The 16,471-nt window shown below is 41.4% G+C and overlaps 1 protein-coding gene across 1 annotated transcript; it reads right to left on the bottom strand.

The window, feature by feature from the left end:
- Nucleotides 1-970: 970 nt before the first annotated feature.
- Nucleotides 971-14,716, bottom strand: arhgap19 (Rho GTPase activating protein 19). Its single transcript, XM_036548351.1, has 12 exons — nucleotides 14,662-14,716; nucleotides 12,999-13,249; nucleotides 11,837-11,917; nucleotides 9,894-10,103; nucleotides 6,867-7,093; nucleotides 6,348-6,434; nucleotides 4,348-4,413; nucleotides 3,793-3,966; nucleotides 2,607-2,705; nucleotides 2,067-2,177; nucleotides 1,725-1,793; nucleotides 971-1,046 (listed from the first exon to the last, which is right to left on the bottom strand). Exons 1-12 carry the CDS (start codon nucleotides 14,703-14,705, stop codon nucleotides 990-992), a joined length of 1,476 nt encoding a protein of 491 aa, XP_036404244.1. The 5' UTR covers nucleotides 14,706-14,716; the 3' UTR covers nucleotides 971-989.
- Nucleotides 14,717-16,471: the final 1,755 nt, after the last annotated feature.

Here is a 16,471-nt window from a genome sequence, read left to right as displayed (position 1 = left end):
TATCACAGTACCCCCCCCCCCCCCCCCCCCCAAAAAAAAACTGTACCACCTCTTCAGAGAACACACAAACATCACATTGTACAGGTTCACATCACTGTAACATGACAGACAGCATTAGCTACATGTAAACATAGTCATCTTGTTATGAAGAATGCAAGCACAAAAATGTATCTCTAGTGGTTCGTGTTTGTTACTATCTATAGTTTAAATATAAAATAATTAAGCTGGTTAATGTGCACAAGAGCAATAGGGATGTGAGTAAACAAACAGTTTTACACACTGCGTCTGGTGCTGTAAATGTAAATGTCTAAACTGCATCTTAGAGCACCAGGCACTGTCACTGCAGACAGCTCACATATGAAGGAGAACTCCCATTTATGCTTGAGATGAACAGGCGCCTACAAAAGCCTATCAACTTACACTACAAATAAGCAAACAGTCTCACTTTCTCTCACAGGTTTGAACCACAAACTGTCACAGTTTCACAAAAAAAACGAAGACATATACATATATACACAGACATTGGGCGTGGCTGCTTTGTCTAGCGGTCTTTGTAAAAACGAATCCCATCTTGATCTTCGTTCAGGACCCAAAACAATTCAAAACCTTGTCTGCTCTCCGACATTATACCCACAATGCCATGTCTACATCCTTTGCTTTTGAGAAACGAATTTAAGCAAGTACACTTTCTTTAAAAAAAAAAAAATGAAGTGCTTTTCATCAATTGGAGGGACCGACAAACACTGTCGGATGAAATGTGTGGGAGGAACGCTTGCTCAAAGTCGTCGCTCAAAAGCGAAGGTGAAACACAGCACCGCGGTGAGACTGGAGAGAGATCGGAGATCTGCCAATCATAGCCGGCCGCAGTCAGAGGTTGTCACAGGTTTTGGCTGGGTTAGGACCAGCTTCCTCACGCTTAGCACAGCTTTTGCAGTCAAAGTATAAAAGAAGTAAAACCAGATAAAATGAAGTCGGGGAGAGCTGTGGACCTAAACGCCAGATTCCTGCGCAGGGGAGAAGCAGGCCCTAGTGAGGCTGGAGGATACCTGAAATAAACACGTTCAGGTTAAAGCAGCGTTCAGCATGTAACACTGTGGGAGAGACTAAGACACTACGAAGCGTTTTAAATACAAACACGGAGTATGGTGACAAGAAAAGATCTGACACTATACTCCTCAATGACGCTATACTTCTCAAATGTCCATACTTTTCCTTCAGGTAAGTATTACATGACAATTTTTCCTTAATTGAACAAAATAAAAGGAAAACACAAAACAAAAGATCTTTCAGCTTTTGCTGCTTCGAAGGAAATGTATGCCAGTCCCTCCATAAGCATACAGTATATAACGTAGCCGCATGATGACACTGTCTGCACTGATGCCCAAATACATCAGGGGTGCTAAAATTGTGCTAAAAAAACTGCTTGGTTGGACACACAGAGCATTGGTTAAGCAGCTCGCATGAAGGGCCGCTGACATGGTGCTAGGAACCGCCAGCTAAACACGTTCCCTGCAGTGCCCTCAGCTTTTTTTCCACAAATGATAAACCCTTAACGTTTTTTTCAAAGATCAACGCATGGTACAATGTCACACCTAAAAAATATACATATACACCCGCTCAATTGGTCAATATAATGTAGTTATCATCTCTGCGTTGTACATGTCTAAACATCTCTAAACTCAAAAGTTAACCAATAAGCTACAGGCTGACTGGTTCACTGGTACCTTCTCCCTCTTTAGATCATCAGCGGCCTTGGGACACACTTTGACCACACCTGGAGAATTCACGGTCCTCTGTAAAAGCAAAAGAGAAAAGAACATTCAAAAACCTTAAGTTTAATCAAACTTAAGTTTAATCAAAACAGGAAAAGTTGTAAATGTTACAAAAATCTTGATTTGAATTAATCTACAATCCTGGTAAGAAAAAAAGGGTAAAAAAAAATAATGAGAATTCTCTCACCACTACTGGGGTTAATATATGCCTGCCACCATTTCATCAGTTCTAATGAAAAATCACTTTTCTGGCTTAATTGGAAGCATGGTGAATTCGGCAGGGGGGTGACTCACGGCGTCTGGAACAGCGTTCTCTTTCCCACGTCTGTCCGCGATGCTGGCCCCCTCCGGAGAAACAGTCCTGCCCCTCTTCTCCGTGGCGACCTGGTTCCCCAAAACTTTCCTCTGTTTGAGAGGACACAAAGGAATGCACATCCAGGCTAGCTGTGCCACTAGATGTAACGCACCATCTTTTAATTTCACACCTTCAATTACGAAAGCTAAAAGGCAGAATGCTACTCAAGCCTACACACGGGGTTGGGGGTGGCAGTGTAGCATAGTGGTAAGGAGCAGCGCTAGTAACCAAAAGGTTGCTGGTGCGAGTCCCTGGCTGGGCGCTGCTGCTGTACCCTTGGGCAAGGTACCCAACCCAGAACTGTTTCAGTAAATATTCAGCTGTATAAATGGATAAACCTGTAACCTATGTAAATCACTCTGGATAAGAGCGTCTGCTAAACGACAATAAAGGTACAGTACTGTACACAGAGTTAACAAGTGGCGTAACTTTGTTCATTTCATCACTTCCGTCCTTTTCAAAATGGCGGCGGATCTCACCTTAATGAGCCCCCCGAACGACTTCGAGCGGGTGTGTTTCTTGCCCGGCGGGGTCTGGCAATCGTACACTGGCGTCCCAGGGGTGGACTGCTTTGCGAACTGGAGGACAGTCACAGTGCATTGTGTTAGCCAGTTCACTTCAGGGAAATGACCCTCGGCCCACATACGCCGTGACTCAAATCAACTGCACACGTTAAATTTTCTGCAAGCGATTGATGAAGCAATCCAGATAACATGAGATAATGGGATATGAGGTACGAGCTATGGGACAATCACACCAGCTCATGCATCAGCAACAATCTAGTCCATTAAGGTCCAGGTGGTCATTGTACCTCGATGATCGCAGCAATGAACAAAGGTACAACTGGTCTGCTATTTATTACTACAGCACATTATTGGCATTTGCCCATATATTGCTAAAATAATTTTGTTTTGATCCATTTAAAAGGATTAGTTTGCATTTTCTGAGTGTTAATTGGAATCATATCTCTAACTTTGTTCTTTATGGGATTATGGGGGTTTTGCATTTTTTTTTTGTTTCAAGATGATAATGCAAGTTAATCCTTTTACGTGTACTGTCACATTGGTGTGAATATCCGTTTCGCTCGTATGGTCAAACTGGAGTGATCAGTTGTTTCACATGTACAGTCAAAGTGCTGTGATTAGAAAACTAGATTGGAAATTTTCTAGCTAATGTTAGCTTTGAGGAAACAATGATTTAACGTTAAAAGGTATAGCAAATGCGACGGTGAAAACTATGAGAAGCTTAGTAACGCTAATGCATACATAACGAACCATGTAACGTGACATGCGCGCTACATAGCATAAAATAAAAGTCACGTGCGAAAGGGGTTAATGAGCACAGGCTGGCTAACTGGTAATAGGCTGGCTTGGGTTCCCAAAAATCACAGCTGAACCCTTCCTCCAAAAAAGGAATAAAAATGTAACAAAAATCTTGATTTGAGTTAACGTCTATAAAAAAGGGTAAAAACATGATGAGAATTATCGCGCTATTACTGAGGTCAATATATACCTGCCACCATCTCATCAGTTCTAATGAAAAATCTTTTTTCTGGCTTAACTGGAAGAATGGTGAATTCGGCAGGATGGTGAAACTGTACCCCTCACCCCAGCCCCTCACAAAAGGGGTAATATCAGTGGGGCTGGTCAGCCCCTTCTCCTCTACCTGGCGTATGAGTTTCTTCTTCTTGGCCGAGTCGGGCATGTTGTGGTTGACGTGGCGGAACAGCTCCTTCAGGGCCTCCTCGGTGTGGTGCTGGCTCGAACCTGCGTCCTGACACGGCCGCTTCGCTGGCGCCGCGTCCTCGCCCCCGTTCGCCGGCAGGAGGTCCAGGTCGTCCTGGCAACAGGAGTGGAGCGATAATGCACAATAACTCCGCTTCGCATTATCAATCACAACAGCATAAAGTAAACAGCACTGAAACTTAATGTCAAAGGTAGACCAAATTAACATTTAGAAAAATGTGCCCCTGGGATCTGTTTTGAAACCAGATGGAACACTGACAAGACACCCCTACTCTAAAAGAAGTGACTAAATAAAGTGCTAAATAAACCTATCTAGAACTTTTAGCTGTCTGTCTCAGCAACCCCTCCGGGTAGCTGCAGACTGCTCATGGTAGCAGCTGCTCAACTAGCACGACCTCAAGCAAACACAGACTTCTTTGAATGCAGTCGTTCACTGCACCTCAGACGTGTTCTAAAACGCAATAAGACAACTGACCCTTGACTGAAGAATCTTTGACCCTGAGAACTGCATCCTGGCATGGTCCCGGATATAAGGGGGAGCCTACAGAAGATAAAGGGATGGAAACAGGTTAAAACACTGTAAGACCAATGGTTGTTCTCCCACAAGACATTTAATAGGTGTGTGGAACTTTAATACCAAGCAGAGTAGCCCACTAAAAATCCCAGCTGAAATAGGTGCTCTAATTGAGACCTCTCATCAGTGTTTTTGACCACCTTCACATGCTCTCCTTTAGCTTGACAATGGCTACAACAAATAGGGACTATAGGTCTGTGTTGATACACACGAGTACACATTCCCTAATATGTCTAAATAACTCTCCCACTCCCGCCGGTGTTGTTCCATAAGGAACTGTTCCAAAGTGAAAGTTGAGTCTAACTTTATGCACAACCGGGATGCCGCCTTCTTGTTAAAGCCCTTCAGGGTAGAGCGAGTGCCGCATGTATCCAGTTATTTTACCCTCCTCTGGATGGGCTTTTAAGAGACAATCACACTGAAGAATACATTTTCCATAAAAGCACAGTGCCTGCCTGAAATCAATGCCTGTTAATGAGCAGTGTGTCTTTAAGCCTTCTGCCTCCCTACTCTATCGCAGATGACGGTACCCCTCGTTAAAGATGGGATCTGAGAGTTTGTTTCAAAGAGTAAGAGGAGACCCTTTTCGGCATTTTAACCGTGTTGCTAAGAATGCATAATGGCAAGTTCTATCAAATGACAACCATAATGGAACCTCTTTCAAATGGCCTACCTCACTTGCTCAGCAACAGCTGCAAGTTACGGTCAGAAATCAAAGTTAGTTGTGCATCAGCAAACTATGCTGTCTAGTCAGGCTGCACAAGTTAGCTTGTGGCAGGGCTTGAATAGTGTTGTGCTCACACTCACTTGCCTGGGAGTGTTGTTAGCCTAGTCTGACAGTTGTTCTTTTAACTTCGATGGACACACTTCTGGAAGTTGCTCTGGAAAAGAGCATCTGCTAAATGAATGTAATGTCACGCAATGAAACCTGCCTCTAGCAGGACTGACTATTTAGTTGTTGCTGCCATCCACTTTGACCATACTGTGCATGACTTTCACCGTATTAAGGGCAGTAAGGAGAAAGCAACATTGTACTTTGGCACCGTCTGAGCTGAAGATTCTGCCTGTTGCCTTGGGGAGGAAAAAACAGCCAAATATGACTTTTGAAAAACTAACCCAGTTCATAACACGACTGCATTAAAATCCAGGTATGCTAATGCACTGTGTGCACTGTGATTAATAATCCCTTTAAGATGGGGAAAAAAACAGAAGGCATTTACAGGGCTGGAAGGGAGGCCTTATTAACCAGAATGAACCGTCGTATCATTACGTTTGATCTGACACCTTTTGATTTTCCACAAAAGGAAAGAACAGAAAGGGAGAGAGAATCGAAGGCGGACAGAACATTTAGATCTCAGGCCGCGAGGAGAAACACGACACCACTCAAAATGCAATTTGCATCCGCAGAGCAGAGCTGCTCCTCCAAGCGACGAAGCTCATTCGCATGTATATTCATAAGGCCGTTCTGAATTAGAGCACACAAAGAAACCCATCCGTCGTGAATAGAAATGGGTCTTTACCAGCAATACGCGAGAGCTGCCAAACACTTCAGAGGACAAACTAACTGGCCTTGAGCTAAAAGGAGGGAATTTAACTGAGAAATCAATGCTTATGTATTCAGAAGCAGAAACAGCAGGACTGAGCTCACAGACTCACTTTGATGCACTATTGACATAACATGATGCTTTGCATAGACATTAGAGGTGAAAACACACAAACACAGGCCACTGCACTTAAAAAATGACAAAAAAGTAATTCAGCCAAATTCCTCTAGTGCAAAACTCAGATGAGAAGTAAGATTATGAGTATTTACGATATGATATGAATCAAATGAACCATCACAGTCCATGCACAAGGTCAACTCATGAGTATAAGATCTTTATTGAAAACATTTCTCTCACCCGAAACAGCTTCTGAGAGTGCTTTATCAGGAAAGTCATGCAGTTGTTGAGCTTTTTTAAGTTTTCTTGAAGATCATTTGCAGCCACCTGGTTAATCAAAAACAAAAACAGAACAATTCTGTTTTACAGAGAGAACCTTGCAACACAATAATACCCCAGAACTACTACTTCTTCAAATCCTAATATCAACTCCTATGGGACAGTGGACCTCACACTTTTGGAGAAAAAACCCCCAATAACCTGCCTACGTGTCAAAGAGTACATCCAGTGCAGGATTTCTAATTCTCTTCTGGAAATAGTGCTTAAATGGTGTTGTGCTGACACTCACTGGTCTAGGGGTCTTGTTAGCCTGATCTGACACTGTTGCTCATTTAACTCGAATGGATAGACTTCTGTTCTCTTATGGTGGAAGTCACTCTAGATAAGAGCACCTGCTAACTGCATGTAATTTTTTTCCACTAAATGCACACAATGCAATTCAGTGTACTGTGAGGTCATGTTGTCGGGGTATAAGCCTACATTCTTTGGCCAGATGACGTGGGGCGCAAACATGAGGGCCAGGTTGTGGGCAGACATCTTGTTCTTGTCCTGCTGCTTGGCGGTCTGGTACAGCAGGTCGAGCAGCAGCTTGAGGAGGCTGCGGTTAGCGGGAGGGAGCAGCAGGAGCAGCAGCTGCAGGGCCTCGATCTGCCGCTCCTTGTCCGGCGTCGCCGTCTTGTTCCCCTTCTCATCGAACAGGGTGAGGTCTGACACCAAAGCACAGGAACACAGAGACCCCAATGAGGTCTGACACTAGAGCACAGGAACAGAGACCCCAATGAGGTCTGACACTAAAGCGCACAAAGACCCACAGGAGACCCGTACTCCAATAACTCTTACAGCCATGAGGTCTGATGGAGAAGCACAGGAACATATAGACACCAATCCAATTACACCCCCTCCAATCAAGCTAACAGGAGTGAGCTCTGACACCAAAGCACAGGAGGTGTAGTAGTTAGGAAGTTAGGCTTGTAACCATTACATTACATTACAGGCATTTAGCAGATACTCTTATCCAGAGTGACTTACATCAGTTACAAGCCTAACTTACATCAGAGTACCTAGCCCAAGGATACAGCAGCAGTGCTCCAGCAGGGAATTGAACCGGCAACCTTTCAGTTACAAGTCCTGCTCCTTACCACTATTGTACACTGCTGTTGCTAGTTCTATCCTCAGGAGGGCCGCAGCTGATGCACTTTGGGCAAGGTACTTAACCTGAATTGCCTCCTCCAGCAGTATAAAAAGACAACATGTAAAAATTTTCCACTATACTTATTGCCCGGGATAAGAGTGACAATGTAATGTAATACATCTCTCATGACTTTTTTTCAAAGCTGTCAAGAAGATAAATTAAGATTTTACTGTCACAACAGTCCTCCCTCCTTTCGACAGTGTGTGAGCTGCTTTTGTTTTTGCCTGTATCAGTGTTTTTGGAATCTACGCAACTGTGGCTGATAATTACGTGAAGCATTTCTACAGAACGCAGGCAGCACCCAGCTATTTTTATTTTCTCAAGTCAATCTCCTGTGAAGCTGGGCTGGAATTGCAACTGAGTAGATACTATTTGAGATTATCACTTTCAAAATATTGTGTCATGCAGACACAAGCTTGTAGATGCTCACGGTGACCAAATATTAGCAATATATCACCAAGCCAGTGAATTAGTATACTTTTCACTCACTGCTAAAGGAAAAGTAAAAATTAACTTTGATTTTTAATTGTTCATTTGGGCAATTTTCCATGGCTTTTCAAGGATGAAAACCTTTCAGTATTACGAAAGTCAATACAAAGGTTAGCCAGGGGCAACACCAATTTCTAACTGAGATGTCTGGAGCCATTAAAATGAGAGAACAATTTTCTGCATTAACTAACTGTAATAACTGTGAATTACCTACCAGTAAATGAATGAACAATGTGTACAAGGCCAGCGGTGCACAGAGGCAGGCAACAGGACTTATTAGCGTAAAGCAGCAAGGTTGTGAATCACCATTAAACAACCTGAGCTGGTTAACCTGTATCAAATGTCAAAGCTTACAGCCATTAACATATAACTGTTAACAAAAGCTGACTTGTGTTCTAAGAAATAATTTTCCTGTGAGTGGAGGTAAATAGATATATACCCATTTTGAATGCTCTGTATATGATATTTAGAGAACTTTGCATATGTGATATATTTCAAGGATTGCCCATGACCCCCATGTGACCCCGTTGCTAGGCCGTCGCTTTCCTTATGTATTATGTATGTGACCTTCCCCGACAAATCTACCTCTCCCTCCTCCTAAAATTATTTTCATCACAAAGAGCATCGCTGCCCTCATGAATACATCTCAGCTCCACCAGAAATGAATGTGCTGTTTGTATGTAGCAGAGAGATGAGTTCACAGACAATGTGATAGATAGCATAAAGAAAGAGCCCATCAAAGACCTCTCAGAGAGCTTTACAGTGAAGGGGAGAGCAGGGATCCACCTCAACCACCACAAACCCCAGCCAACACCAAAATGAAACGCTGTATGTCGTAATATATTGAGAAATATGTTGTTTGGACAAACAATATATTATATACTAATAAATACACAAATATCTAATAATATGTAATATATAATATAGATAGTACAATGTATTACATAATTATGCTTATTAATGCAATAATTTACATACTTTCAATACATTGACTGAGCTAAAAAAATTCTCTAGAATATTTTCTCTAGTATATTTTGTAAATAGGTTATGTGAGAGAATGTCCCTTTCCCACATCAACAAGGAGACACAAAATCTCAAAACAAAATGCAGCCCAAATTACAAAGAAGCTAGAGACAGTCAAAAGAGTTTCTGCTCAAAGATTCAAATTTTAGTTTTGTGGGGGTGTTTTGCTTCTTCACCTTGTCATTACACCTTGGTTTAATGTATCGACACGCTGCTGCATTAACTTGTTGCTTTGGATACACTGTAGCCATTTATGCCATGTGGCCTTTCATGACTGACCTTCTAGTGAACAAACGCTTCACCAATTAAATGAGATTTGCAAAGACGACAGGGAGTTTTATTTCTTAATAAAAACTTTTTTGTGACCCACTTTCACTAAGTGAATTTTGAACTAGATACACAGAATGTTTTGAAAGAACATATCCTTTGAATGTTAAAACTGGCTTCAGCGTTTTATTGGCTGATTTCCAAAATATCTCAACAACTATGTTTTTATAAACAGATTTTGAGCTTGGAAATATTTTGGAGACTAACGCTTAAGTCCTTACTGTGTGGGCTAGTTATGTATTTTCAGAAAATCAAGGAACACCTGGACACGAACAGGCAACACCTTGAGAGAAATGCCCAAGAAAGTTGGAGACAGAGTTATCACTTATTGATCACTTTTGCTCTGCAAAAGGTCAAAGGTTACAAACTGACCCTCTCCATTTTTCTTAGATGCCACTGGATAATAAATGACAGAGCATCCACTCTAGAAGTGCCGGGGGGGGGGGGGGGGGGGGGGGGGGGGGCGGAAGGTGTACCTGCGATTTTGAGGTGGGCGTGGTAGTGGCGGTGGGTCAGCAGGGGCTCGGGCAGCTCCCCCAGGAAGGCCTTCAGTAGCGTGGCAGCGTCGTTGGGGTGGTAGTCCCCGGCCTCCAGGTGCACGTCCACCCCAGCGTTCAGCATCTCCCTCAGAGCCTGCTGTCTCAGGCTGTTACCTGGAACCCGGAACAGGCCCTCCACGTGGAGGTCTGTTAACCCCCCCCCAGGGAGCACGACGGGTTTAACAGAGAAAAAGGCATCAGATTACATTACATTATATGCTTTTAGCAGACAGAGTGACTTTTTTTTTGTTTTTCCAGAGCGACTTTCAGCACAATAGAACAGAAGTGTATCCATTCCAGTTCAATGAGCAACAGTGTCAGACCAGGCTAACAACACTCCCAGACCTTAAACAACCCCTGCATTTCCTCTACCATGGAGGCATGGCTCAAGATCCATCAAATGTACAACCCAGAGTTCAAGTTATATTCATTCACCCCTATATGGCATAACCCTAACTTCACTATCAATAAAAACCTATTCACTTTCCATTATGGTCTGCAAAAGGTATTGAAATGCTTGGACAACTTTTACACAACAACCCGTTCATTCCGTTTTTACAGTTATCCCAGAGATACTCCCTCCCCATTAGTCAGTCATTTCAAAATATTCGACTCTGTCAGTCAATTAAATCCAAACATTCTCTTCTAATAGAATTCTCTCATTCATCAGCTATAACCGACACACTCCAAAACATAACAGGGCAGAGGAAGCCCGTCTCAGATATCTATAGACATCTTCTCTTAATCGATATTGCAGTATGCGTTCTATGTGAGAAATGAGCTGCTGATATCATGTTAGACACCTCACCTGAATTTTGGACCACTGTTTGTGAAAATATATTTAAGTGTTATATATATATATATATATATATATATTTAAAATATTTAAAATATTTAAAAATTGCCATGAGAACCACAGAGAAGATCATTTTACTTTTGTTGGTCATTGCAAAAAAAGTTATCTTGGCAAACTGGAAAAATAAAACCAAAATATCTTTGGCACAGTGGACCTCTTTAATGTGTGATCAATTTCAAATGGAAAAATCAAATCATGACTGTCAAAAATAAATCCAGAATCTTCCTAGAAACATGGGAGCCATTTATTGCTCACTGCAATCTATATTAATCTAACCTCATAACTGATCTTTTTCACCCGTTGAAGTCAGGAGTGCTGCTACTTGCATACACATATTTACTGACATTCATGTTCACATGAAGAAATGCATGCGCGCACCCAGAAAAAAAACCACACGCCCCGCCCTGTTGATTGTTTTTCTAATTGTGGTTTATGTGCTATGTGTACATGTATGTCTTTTTAATAAAAAATAAAAAAAAAAAACACTCCCAGATCAGTGAGTGTGAGCATAACACTATACAAGCCCTAGCACAAGTTAACTTGTGCAACCTGACATGGCAAGGGAAGCCAAGTATACTACCATATATCAGTCACTATCAGATAGAGCCCTCTCTCAAATGCCAGTTTTCAGATGACATCATTCAAAGCATGAAGCACTCACATTGGTTGGTTAATTAAAAACAAGGCTCAATGCTTGTTATGGAAAAATGGCAACAGAGTGCACAGATACAAAGCAGGCAGCAGGGAAACACAGTAAGGCACAGGGCTCACAACTGAAAGGTTGCTGGTTCGATTCCTGGCTGGAACTGCTGCTGTACCCTCGGGCAATGTACTTAACCTAAAATTGCCTCAGTAAATATCCAGCTGTATAAACAGATAACATGTGAAAACAGTAACTTGTGTAAGTTGCTCTGGATAAGAGCATCTGCTAAATGACAGTAATGTAATGTAATGGGCAGGGACAAGGCAATACATGCCAGAATCAGGCATTTGGGAGAGGAAAGGTACATTAACATCAACTCACTTTTGCTCAAGAACTCAATGAGCTGGTATATTTGAGCAATGCCTTCCTCTGTCAAAGGCATTCCGAAGACCACGTCTTTATCTATAATCAGACAAAAATATAAACACACATAAAGTACCAGTCAAAATATTGGACACACTTTTCTTTCTGTACTGTTTTACTATTTTCCACATTTTAGAATAATAGTAAAGACATCAAAACTATGAAATAACAAACTGAATTATGCAGTGACCAAAAAACTGTTATAAATAAATCAAAATCTTGTATTTCAGATTTTTCAAAATAGCCAAATAATATTTTTTTAATTATATTTTTTTGTAAAGAAATGCATACATAGGCATCAAGGTCACCATTTATATTTGTCTAAGAAACAAATTTCAAGTCTTAAGATCAAATGTTTGACTGGTACTGGACTAACACTTAAAATCACCACTGAACTGCAGATATGTCAGAGCTGGTAGTTTAAACATGAAAAGCAATGTGTCAGTCTTATGCTACTTTAATATGGTTACATTATTTTCACATTTGCAGTCCATTTTCTGGCATACTTATAAACAAACATGCAGTTAGAGCTCCCACCTAAGTCAGATTTTTTATTATTTCATTATTTTTCAACAACATTTTAAGAGTAAGTGTACAATCTTCAAGGACTATTTTCACAGAAGCTGTCAAATTCCTATGAAACAGGGCTTAGCTGAAGATGGAATGGGGGGGGGGCACTTTTCACATTATTTTAAATGAATATTTGTCTGCATGGACACACACTTGCAGTTGCTCTTGGCAACAAATACCAGGCATTGCTGACTTGTGCCAAGTCTTGATAGTCTAGCAATGATTACATCAAACTTGTGAATTAGGATGAAAAATGGATATATTTTACTTGCTACTTGGGGAATTTTTCCATTATATTTTCAAGGATGAAGGGATATTTGGCCACTTTCCACAACTTTTCAGGATGAAAATATCTCAAGTGTTTCAAAACTCGCAAGGCCTGTGTGAACCCTTACAGAGCAAGTCAAATACCAAAATGTGGATACAAGTAAAATGGAGGCAGATGACAGTGTAACGTGCAATGTGCTTTGGTATGTGTGGATTACATCTCATTGATAAATTTTAGCAATGTGTGTACGTCCTGCAGCAGAGCGCACGGACACGCACCGACCTTTGCGCTTGAGGAAGTTGCGGAAGAACCCCCCGGCGTTGGGCACCTTGGGGTCCACCTCCCCCAGGAGCTGCGCGAACTCGGTCCCGGGGAGGTCGATGAGCCGCGTGATGTTGCTAAGCACCAGCTCCGTGAATGCGTCCGGCTTTTCGTGCCGCAGCTTCTCCACGAAGAAGTCCGGGTTGAAGATGATCGGCTGGCGGCCCCTCGGACACGTGTCCTGGCTGATCACCACGTTACACACCGTGCCCCTGTCATACGCAGAGAGAGGGCGGAAACCGGCGGAATCAGATATCTTCAACAATCCCTGAATTAGCCTGGATGTTAGACTGTGGTCACGGGGAATGTCATGCACCTATCCGGGTAATGTATAAATCAGTGAGCCCATGTATGGTACAAAGCCACAACAGACGACTGGCCAAAAGCGGGGTTAGACTGAAAAAGCAGTTATGTTTTTCCTCACCGGAGAAAAACACTCAGTCTTTAAGACGGTTCTATCGACCTAAACGCACATCAGCGATGCGTCTCAGAGAAGCAGTGATATATAATCTTCCTGAGAGAAAGACATACTCAGTCTCATCCAAAGCTGGTGCCTGAAGGCACAGAAATGCCTTGTTGTCTGTTGGATAATTAGAATCAAACTGCTGCCAAACACCTACACCGCGAAGCAACGAACGCCAACTAACCCCCTGACTGCTATCTATTTTACAGTCTCATTATCAGTTTTTGCTGCCATCATTATTATAATATTACTAGCCAAATTATTCTAAGTTGATGTTATGGCAAAAATGCACATGACACATCTAAATAATTAGTGAGAGCAGTCAAGCCACCTTGCTAAACAGTGATGCTAGGCCTTGATGTTTCGCGACACGACAGCTATATATACTTGACACTGAACTTGAACTGTGACAGACGATACACGATTGTTTCAACCTAGCTCACAAAAATAGTGCAATTAGTTACAAGCAAGGCAAAGCTGCACACTCTCCAAACCACTAGCTACAGTTTTAGCAAGTTAGAACCATCTACCTCTGTATTTTGTTCAATGACAGACAAATTGGGTATTGACTAGCTTGGGGCCCATGTCAACCGTCAAACTTCACCAATAAACGTTTGCCAACTAGCTAAGAAGCGAGAAAAAGCATTTGTTTGCAGTCTGTAAAGAGAGAGGCATTTCATCTATGCTCTATAAGCTCACATGCGCGAGTGTGTGGACTGATGGTCTAATTTTTAAAGGGAAGAAAATATGACGACGTCATAGCATTTCTTACTCGACCATCTTGCTACCAGCCACCTTGAGTTAAGTGGATGGCCATCTGACTGAGCTTGCTAGCGAACTGGTAACATTTGATGCCAGAAAGTTTTGGTGCTATTATGCGTTGTAAATGTTTCATCAGCACAAAACATTTCGCTTACTAGGATCGTGTATTAATGTACGCCTTTATTCGTTGATAGCCAGCTAGCTAACGTCAGATCTATCCATCTAGATGACAGTGATGAGAACTGCTGCCACGACAACGAGCTAACGTTAGACTAGCTTATATTTACTTCCTTGCTTTAAAAAGTTCAAACTAGTTTCCTTATTTGTAAAGGAAAACATTTACCCTAACGCTGTGTCGACTCAGCTTTTTTTACATTTATCTCATTTTTGTACTGATACCTTCTATTCTGTTTGTCTCCATCGGTGTCTTTCTCAGCCGCCATCTTCCGTTTGAATCTTCCGCTGCACTGCTCGCTACCACGCCCACTGTCTCCGATTGGTCAGCGAACAGGACGGGGCGGGGTATTTAGGGCACGCTCTTCCTTTTCGGCGTCTGATTGGTTGGTTTGAATTCATATCAATCAAATACCATTGAGCGACCTAAACAAAATAGCAATACGTTCTGGGTTCACGTGCAACGCGAATACAAATAAGGGCCTAACATCGTGACCCATTCTCTACTAGTGTATAAAACAAGTTTCAGAAAGAGACTAGGAATTAACGATATTAGAGATTGTTACTAAAAGCAATCACTAAATAATTACATGTAACACACACTACTATACATTATCGATTGAAAAGTCTATGGTAAACAGACCGACCCAAAAAGTATGTGGATTTTTGTGTGAACGCAAGTCGACATGACATAAAGTTAAGTGAATTGTGTGGGTACTTTTAATCTTTAAGGATTGAATTTAAACTTGATCAACCTTTAATGAGTTATTTGACATTCTAAGTAAATGACAGTTTGTGCGGTTTCAGTTTAGGGCAATAAGTCTCTGTGGAACCAGACTGGAGAATCTTCACTGCATTCACTGAAGTTAAAATTAGTGCTTTCTCTGCACCTGCCACTGTTGAACCTATGTGTCATCAGTGGTCAAAAGGTGCCAGTTATTGAGTTTCAATCAGGAGCCATTGTTATAACCTCATCCCTTCTCATATCGTCCTTACTGCACACACAAATCAAAAGAAAGGGTAACAGATCAACTCAGCTGCAGATAAAGATCCAGAAACATTAGAGGTTAAAAATGAAACCCATATTAGACAAAACAATTTTCTCAGAGCTTTTTCCGCCCATAGCCATACCATCCTTTGATTCACAGAAACCCATCTGCAACACAGTTGACAATCTTACAACTCAATGCACAACACAATCAAAGCCATGCAGACTGCTTTGTGCCAGATCCAATCAGTGCACAGATACGTCCAACAGTTCACTTCTCTCCAAATGATATTGAGCAACCAGCTGCCCAGCCATCCTTGTTTTTGTTGTTTGTGTGTGTGTGTGTGTGTGTTGCGTGTGTTTGATCTCACCAGTTTCTTGGAAATGTAACAAAACTAGAACATTGCAGTTCTGATATCTTTACCAATCAAAATTCTGTCAATCAGTAAACTAATTGCTTTATACAGCTATCTACCTTTATTTTTACTTGGGATGCAATATAGCTGTTATGTTATGATCTTTACATCATGTGGTATGAACTTCCATGGTAGTTCACATATGACTGGATACTACTTTAATTCTCTGTGATTTAAATTGCATTTTAATGGTGAGTAAATGATATTGTGCAAAGACAATATGCACAATTCCATGTTTATTTCAGTAAAATCACATGTAATCACATCACACACAGTCTGTGTATGCATTTTTAATTGAATGAGAATCACTTCTTGTGTCTTTGGCTGTTAGCATGCTATTGGTGATGCAGCTGAAAGAACAATAAGGTCTACATATTTCACAATGACATTGTTTACTCAGGACTGTCTTCACAGTCAAAACACAATCAGTTTTTTTGGTTTTCTACATACTGGATTGTATTTCTTTGATATGAGTCTTTCAAGCTTTTTATTTATTTATTTTTTTTACTGTAAATATCTCAAAAAGTCCAAAACCAAAAAAACTGTGCACAGATTTAACTGAAAATTGTTTCAGAACTTGGTGGATTCTCAAAAACCATGCTGCATCAGATGCATCAGATGACAATACATC

The sequence above is a fragment of the Megalops cyprinoides genome, chromosome 1, assembly GCF_013368585.1.
Source record: "Megalops cyprinoides isolate fMegCyp1 chromosome 1, fMegCyp1.pri, whole genome shotgun sequence".
In the NCBI taxonomy this organism is placed as follows: domain Eukaryota; kingdom Metazoa; phylum Chordata; class Actinopteri; order Elopiformes; family Megalopidae; genus Megalops; species Megalops cyprinoides.
Note: the sequence above shows the minus strand (reverse complement) of the source record. Positions and strands in the feature narration are given on the sequence as shown.